The sequence below is a fragment of the Triticum dicoccoides genome, chromosome 1A, assembly GCF_002162155.2.
Source record: "Triticum dicoccoides isolate Atlit2015 ecotype Zavitan chromosome 1A, WEW_v2.0, whole genome shotgun sequence".
Classification (NCBI taxonomy): domain Eukaryota; kingdom Viridiplantae; phylum Streptophyta; class Magnoliopsida; order Poales; family Poaceae; genus Triticum; species Triticum dicoccoides.
In genome coordinates, this window is record NC_041380.1 from 248343081 (window position 1) to 248351712 (window position 8632).

Sequence of the window (8632 nt, forward strand, 5' to 3'; positions counted from 1 at the left end):
TGAATCATGTTTGACGCTCAGTTAGAGCAACTCCAACTTTCACTCCAAATCTTGTTTGACGCGTCCAGGTGGTCCCTACTCCACCCCCATATGTCCGGGCGGATAGCCGTCACCTCCCAAACAGAAAAAACACACCACCAACCAGACCCCCCAAACCAGCGCATATGTTTGGGCTGTCTGGCACCCCTCAAACCCTGTGGGGCGGATTTTGGGCTGCCCGGACGCGTCCGCCATGTCGGATCCGACAGGGCCAGACCCACCCTAAATCTCTCCAAATCGTCCCCAACCAACCCTCGCCCGACCCGCCCTCTTCCTCTGTCCTGCCTAGTCCGCGCCATCCCCAACCCGCAGCGCTGCCACCACGGGCCCCAAACCCCTCTCAGCCGTCCTTGCCGCCCCGGTACGTCCTGCTCCGCCAGACATACACCTTAGCCGTCATGTGTTCGACAAAATGTCCGAGCTGTTTTTGAGATTCTTTTGCTCATTTGTAGGCAAGCGATGGATTCCTCGAATGATGATTTTGGTTACAAGGAGCTTGATGACTATATATTCGAAGAATTCACTGATTTGTCCAATTTAGACATCGATGACGACGAAGATGCTGACATAATTATGATGATGAGCATCCAGGAAGAAATGAAGAAACAAGAGCATGTTCTCAACTTCAAGGGTTCGATAAAGGGCCAGATAGTTGTTGCCCGGGATAGGATAAGTGGCGCACAGAGTCTCTACAACGACTAATTTTAAAAAATACATGTATTTCATAGGGGGGAGGGGGCGTCGGCATCGCTTCCAGATGAGCACTCATTTGTTCTTTGCACATAGTGGATGGTGTGAAGGCGTATGATCCTTACTTCATGCCGAGGAAGGATTGTTGCGGGCAACTATCATTCTCTCTTTTACAGAAATGCAAGGCTGCTATGAGCATGCTTGCGATGGTAAAGCTGCAGATGTTGTTGATGAGTACATCCAGATGGATCGCACATGCATTGAGGCCATGGCAAACAAAATGCTGAGGATAGGGAAAAAATATTGGCAATTGGAGGGGCAAGAGGTTTTCCAAGTATGCTTGGTTCAGTCAATTGCATGCATTGGCACTGGAAAAACTACCCGGCAGGTTTGCGCGGGCAGTATCAAGGTCGCACCAAAGAGACCACCATCGTACTTGAAGCAGTGGCATCAAAGGACTTGTGGATTGGCATGCTTTCTTTCTTTGGCATGTCAGGGTCTCACAATGACATCAATGTGCTTCAGTGATCTCCGTTGTTCAAGAGACTTTGTGATGGAGATGCTCCGACTTGCAACTACACCATCAACGAGCATGACCACAACATGGGGTACTACCTTGCCGATGGTATCTATCCTTGGTGGGCGGTGTTTGTGAAGACTATACCCTATCCCCAAGGTAACAAACGATGTCTCTTTGCATAAATGCAAGAAGGTGCTAGCAAGGATGTGGAGAGGGCATTTGGAGTGCTCCAAGTTCGTTGGGGTATTGTTCCTGGAGCTGCAATGATGTGGGATCCGGTGACATTGTGGTAGGTGATGACCTGTTGTGTAATCTTGCACAACATGATTGTGTAGAATGAGGGCGAAGGGGCAGCCCGCAGTCGCACACATGATCTTGAGAAGCCCAGAGTACATGTCCGCCTCTCGGAACAAAGATGCAGAGCATGTTGTGAACTTTTAGAGATGCATTGATAACTTCAAGATACACAGGCGCACGTGCAACTACTCAATGTTCTTGTGGAGCATATGTGGATCCACACTGAAAATCATTGAATTTTATGTTTGAATTATGCACTCTGAATAGATTTTATGTTTCAACTTTATTTTCCTCTTCAAATAAATTTTATTTGTGTGTATTGTTCAGTGATCGACATTTTATTTGTGTGTACCGTTCAATGATCAATGTGCATGTGCTTGCATCAGTGGCGGAGCTTGGCCCAATTAGTTGGGCGGGCCGGCTGAAGGAAATGCGTATCTGGGCTTATTTTGCATGGTCCAACAGTAGGTATACAATAGAAAAAACTCATGGACTGGGCGGGCCATGGCCAACTCAGCCTTGCTGTAGCTCCGCCACTGCTTGCATGGATTTGAGATTTTAAAAATAGGGCTTGTGGTTGCAGGGGCCGCGAACTTGTCATCCACGGATATATTTACTCTGTCCGGTTGGAGATGCTCTTATAACCCAACCATCTACACAAAGGACTTCAAAAATCTCCATTTAGATGAATCTACTAGCTTCAGTGGCATAGTTGAATATGTCTGAGGAATCAGCTTGGTTGAGTACTCAGGAGTGTAGTTCTTCGGTATGTCACCGTTATTAGCTTCATCAAGGAGTTAGGGAACTCAAGTTCTTGGAGTTGCTCTAGGTTCCTCAGAGTGAACCAGATTACTGTTGTGAGCTACAGTTCGATCCCAGACCGTTGGCTGAAGAACTTCCGACCAACAACTAGTTTTCTGTGCCAAGGAAATAAATAGCCCACTACCCCCTCCGGTTTGAGGTGGATTCTGTTATGTATGCATTGAGTTTCTCATTTCTCATATTCTGAGAAAAATACTAAATGAGGAGATACCAGTTTGAGTTGTGATTGAGCATCACCCCAAGAACAATTGAGCCTTGAAACTCTGCTTATTACTCTTGAAGAATTGGCATGTTGTAGACGATTAAGCGTCAATTGGTGAGCATCCAAAGTGTTGATTCGCAACAAACAACTTCGTATCGGTTCGAGATCAACGCAATATCTACCATGAGTAATTGGGCGAGTTCTGACAAACATAGCTCAAGGAGAATAAAGGTCAAGCCTTGTGTGACTTCGGAGCAGTGTGCTCAGCCTCTCCAATGAATACGTACTGTTGTTGCCAACTTAAACTTCAGTAAACAAATCATGTGTCTTCAACTGCAACCCGGTTCTATATCTTACTCACTCCTTTACGTTTCTGTTCGTGCACTGTTCTTGTCATGTATATACTGTTTTGCATTTGACTTAGCACTGAATCCTTCTTGCTACTGTTTTCTGCTAAGTGTAAGTTCTAGTTTACATGTGCATATATGCTTACCTCTGCTGCTATTTGCATCTGTTCCCTCATTACCGTGTGTACCCATTGATGCATTTGTTACCGATGTTGTCTAGAACTGTCTCTGTTTCTTCAGACTGTTTACTCCGTATCAGTTCTTCTCTTCAATTCCGCTGACTACTCTCCTTTCGGGTAGGAATTATAGAATCTCCTATTCATCCTCTAGTCAATTTGCCTTGATCTTTCGATGTTACAAGTTGTACTTAAAATAGAGGCAACTACTATAAGACATGCCTTATGTAGCATTCTACTAATTCCGTATGTGGCCAAAGGGATCACAAACATATATATATATATATATATGTGGCCAAGGGATCACGAACATATATATATATATGTGCTAACAGGCGAGATAGCTTATTAGGGAAACTCCAATACGCATCAATAAATCACCCCTAAATGTCCGGAATGTCCGAACATTTTTTGCCATCCAACGGCAGTCACCAAATTTGTCCGGACCGGTCCAGACGTCCGAAATCCCACAAACCGGAACCAAATGTAGGGGAGGTTATAGGCATCCGGACGTCTGCCACGTAGGTCTCCGACACCGCGAACCTACATCGAAAAACCCTCTCTCCGCTCCGCCTAGAAACCTTGCTATGCTTTCTGCGACACATTCCTACCGGTCAAAGCAAACATGACCGGATGAAATGACAGGACATTTTCCTACACACATTCATGCCTCCTGACTGGCCAACCACCTGCCCGGCATTCACACAGGCGTGTCGGCCAAGAAGCCGCCACTGCCCACATTGAAGCAGAGTCTGTCCCCCTGCCCAGCTATTTAAGTCAGCCGGCCGCGAGCGTAAACTCTACACCGCGGCCTCCCCTCTCCGCTCCTTTCCCCCAAATCCGTAGAACTACAGCTCCGACGGCAGGGATAGGCAAGTAGGACGGCTCGAAGTGGTTCTCCGCGACCCCCTCCAGATCCGCGGGGGGCAGAGCAGGGGAGCTTTGGCTCCTGCCACCGCCGACCGCGTCCTCCGAGCCCGCTGGCGTCGACCAAGGAGCAACATCATCCACTCCTCGCCAAGGACGCCACAACGGACAAGGAGTTCATGCAGCATATGGAGTTGTTGCTCGAGCGGTCGTGCTACAACCGCGGTCTGGCGCCACCATCCCCGCAGCTCTCGCGCAACATCGGCGCCCAAAACGGATGTTGCATGAAGGAGCCACTATCCCCACCGCGTAGCTGTCTCCATCCTGTCGGCAATCCGAGAGCCAGTGGCGCCCAATTGCTGTTAAGGATGAGGGGCCAATAGTGCCCGATCGCCATTGAGGAGCCGCCTAGCCTACTACCTTGGTGATGGAGGCGAAGGCGGAGGCGGCAACTTGTCCTCCACAGTGACAACTCCCAGGCGGCGCGTCGGGAGCAGCGCAATGTGCAACATCCGGCATCGTTCGCGCGGTCGAACCGCCCTAGGTCCCAGCGAACCCTGCGCTCACGGAGGCATGGGCCATTGATTGATACAGGACCCCGTCATCGCCAGATCAGCAGCAGCTCCTCAAAGTGGGGTTTGCCAGTCCGAGCGTTTGACCTATCTCAAAGGCAACGGCGTGCGACTACAAGCGCTCCACGTCCGACCGTCGCTATCCGGCGAAGGCGGCCAAGCGTCTGCAAGCAACGGCGGCAGATCAGGGTTGCCGTGACGCCTAGCGGGCCTTCCGCCACTAGAAGGATGACGACAATTGTGGCGGCGGCTATGATGACGATGACGATGGAGGTGTTAGCGCCCTTGGAGGCCATGCCTATGAGGTCACCGCCCGATACCTCAATAATTTAGCTTAGGTTTAGTTAAATTGTCATTCGGTTTAGTTGAAACTTTGTTAAATTTTGTCCATTATTTTTGTAATATAACAAAATTTAACAAAATCATCCAGTTTAGCATGAGTCGTCTGTTTCCTAAAGATCCATTTGGAATGGGGCGGACATTTGGTGCCTACGGTTGGATGGCACCCGCCCCTATACCTGTCGGCAGACAAGTCCGCAGACATTTGGTGAGGTCTGTTTTTGTAATCCACGTTGGAGTTGCCCCTATTGGTCCTACTAACTTATACAAAACTAGGTCTAACAAGATCTTTGGCGCAGAAAGGAAGCTCCATCACATGTGGTTATACGCACACATATTAGCAATACTGAACGTTCCGTTCATCTAGTACTCCCTTCGTTTCTTTTTAGTCTGCATATAAGGTTTGGTCAAAGTCAAGCTTTGTAAAGTTTGACTAACTTTATATTAAAAAATATAAACATTGACAATATGAAATCAATATTATCAGATGCACCACAAAATGTATTTGCATACTATATAGTTTTAATATTGTAGATGTTCATACTTTTTTATAAAAATTTGGTCAAACTTTGTGTAGTTTGACTTTGACCAAATCTTATATGCGGAGTGAAAAGAAACGGAGGGAGTAAGTTTTAAACAATCGCAGTTGCAAGCTTGAGAATGACCACTATTAAAGCTCGGGCAATATGACTCAACAAACGCCTTTTGTCCCAAGCAAGTTGGGGTAGGCTAGAGATGAAACCCAACAAAAACCTACAAGAACCCAAAAAAAAGTGAACAAGTACAAGTAAGCAAAGTGAAGGAAAGTAAATTAAGGTTCGAGTACATTGATTGCTACGTTCCATGCAGTCCTATCAAGAGCCAAATATCTGGGTACATACCAGTCCTTCAATTTCTTTTTACTGCCTCCTCCCAAGACAACTTTGGTCGTCCCCTACCCCTCCCAATTTTTCGCTATTCTTTATAATATTGTTATTTATCGGTGCTTCTAGAGGCCTCCGTTGGATATGTCCAAACCACCTTAGAGGGTGTTGGGCAAGCTTCTCTTCAATCAGTACCACCCCTACCTTACCATGTATGGCCTAGTTCTAATTCGATGCTTTATTGTAATGCCACGCATCCACCTTAGCATGTGATCTCAGTGAACTCATTTGTTGGATGTGTTCTCTCTTTTTAGGCCAACACTTCGCTCCATATAGCATCACAGGTCTGATCACCGTCCTATAGAACTTACGTTTGAGCTTCTGCTGGACCTAATCACCGTCCTATAGAACTTGCCTTTGAGCTTCTGGTGGACCTTCTAGTCATAGAGGATGGTAGATGCCTCCCGCTACTTCATCTACCCTGCTTTGATTCTATGGCTAACATCATCATCAATATCACCGTTCCTTTGTGGCATTGGTCCCAAATATCGGAAGGTGTCCCTCTTAGGCACTATATGTCCTAAACTAACCTCTCCATGCTCGCACCTAACACCACAAAAGTCACACCTCATATACTCGGTCTTGGTCCTAGTAAGCTTAGACCCCTTGGACTCTAAAGTCCGTCTCCACAACTCTATTTTCCTATTGACACTCAATCTAGTCTCGTCAACTAGGACTACATCACATCATCAACAAAGAACATGTACCAAGGATATCTCCTTGTATATCATGGGTGACCTCGTCCATCACTAAGGCAAAATGATATGGACTCAAGGATGATCCTTGATGCAGTCCTATCGTAATTGGGAAGGTATCGGTCTCACTATCACCTGCCCAAACGCTTGCCACAACATTATCGTACATATCCTTGATGAGGTGATGTACTTTCTTGGTACTTTATGTTTCTCTATCGCCCACCAAATAACTGTCCTTGGTATCTTTTCATATGCCCTCTTCAAATCGATGAAAACCACAAAGATTCTTCTTTCGCTCCCTATAACTTTCCATAAGCTGGCGTAGTAGGAGGAAAATGGCATCTATAATCGGTCTCCCTAGCATAAAACCAAATTGGTTTTTTGTGATGTTCGTTTTTCTTCTCAAATGATGCTCAATCACTCTCTCCCAAAGCCTCAAGTATGACACATAAGCTTAATTCATCGGTGACAACTTTCAATTCAAGACCTCCATGTCTTAGGACTTCGGGGAAGAACCCTAGCTTGTTCCATCTCTCTCTTGTGGATGATTTGGATCAACTATTTATCCATGTGTATCTTGTGTTGCAACATGTGTGTTGATTTGTGCTAGTTTATCTTGTGTTCCTTGTGATTTCCCTCGTATTCTTACAGAAATCCACCTCTAATTGTTGAAGATTGGGCCACTCCTAGGCTTGGGCCTATATCACATTTCTAATGAAAAATGATAATATTAAATGGACTTTAGGGGCACACTGCTGAGGGAACGACCACCTTCGATAAAATACATGATATACCAAGGATAAGAAGCATCAGCCATCCAATCAAATTGAAGTTTGTCACCCACTTTGTAGATCATATTATGGCAAATCTGCTAATGGACATCCACAATCCATATCTCAGATGTGTATACAAATGAAGTCAATAAAGTAGTAATCACTAATAATCAGTAAAGTGGCAAACTTTGCATACAGTCCTACAAGGGAAATGTTTGTGCTTTCTAGACTATAGCTCAGCCAACATTTGACAAAAGATGCATTCACAACAAATAAGAAATGAAACATTCAGTGCAACAACACGACTTCAGTAAGACATCAAATCAACTTGAAACTTTCCAGGGAGGATTAATGATGTCACTTTCAGTGGAGCTAATGCCCTTTAAATTTAAACTTCAAGTTTGTCAGAAGAAACAAAAAAATATGTATTTGTTATGTATCTGAATAATTCTATAACAATTGTATTAATTTCGCTTGTGTATCGAGATCGTGATATAAATCAAATCCAAAGTAGGCACCTATCAAGCCCCCAAGCAATAAAATCTGCGAAAGATTATCAAGAACAAAGAAATCACAAGGTCCATTCGTGCTGACCTGCCTCTTCTCGAGAAACATGCCGGAGCTGGTCCGCACTTCGCTCTGGACGCTCTTTCCCGACTCATTGTCCGCCACCATCGACTTCTCAAGCTTGTCCTTCGCCTACAGACCACGCAAGAGCCGAATCAATCAACCATTATCCAGCCAAAAAGGAAAAATCTCCCTCGAGACAACGAGATCGAGGGGCGGCCATACTCACCAGCTCGATCATGTGGTCGCACTCCGCGTCCGAGAGGAACCCCTTGTGCAGGAACGCTCTAGCGGCCACGCGCACAAAAGAGGCAGCCATCAGAGTTGTACGTTGCGTAGGCTCAGAGGGAGGTGAAGCAAGGAAGATCAGATCCTCACCTGGGGTGCCACGAGAGCTGGACGACGCGGGAGGGGTCGAAGTCGCCGTTACGGCCGCCGACGCTTGACGCGGCGAAGGCTCTGGCAGCGGTGAGGTGAACCGCTAGGACGACGAGGAGGAGACGAGCCATGGCCCGGCGAGATGGAGGGGAGGACGGGAGGGAGGAGTCAGAGATGAAGACCGGGAGCCCGTGGTGCTAGGGCAGCTCGTGTATGAGTGAAGTCTACTCCAAACATCCAGCAGCATCCACCTTCCGAAGAAGACGTAAAATATAACAATTGGTGATGCAAATATACATCTTCATCCATCAAAGATGTAAAAAACGACAGCTGCATGCCAACCATCCAACTGCCTTCGGTTGGCTTCCACGTGATCGCCCATCGCCCGCCACATATCCAACTCCACCGCCGTTTGATTTCGCCCA

The 8632-nt window shown here is 46.5% G+C and overlaps 1 protein-coding gene across 1 annotated transcript in view; it reads right to left on the reverse strand.

The window, feature by feature from the left end:
* The window catches only part of LOC119267582 (probable prolyl 4-hydroxylase 7), a 10479-nt gene extending 2015 nt beyond the window's left edge, over positions 1-8464 (reverse strand). Inside the window, exons 1-3 of the mRNA XM_037549000.1 lie at positions 8208-8464; positions 8059-8116; positions 7857-7961 (exon numbers count right to left, since the gene is read on the reverse strand). Coding sequence (XP_037404897.1) covers positions 7857-7961; positions 8059-8116; positions 8208-8338 — 294 coding nt within the window. The 5' untranslated portion in view covers positions 8339-8464. The remainder of the gene's footprint in view (positions 1-7856; positions 7962-8058; positions 8117-8207) is intronic.
* Positions 8465-8632: the final 168 nt, after the last annotated feature.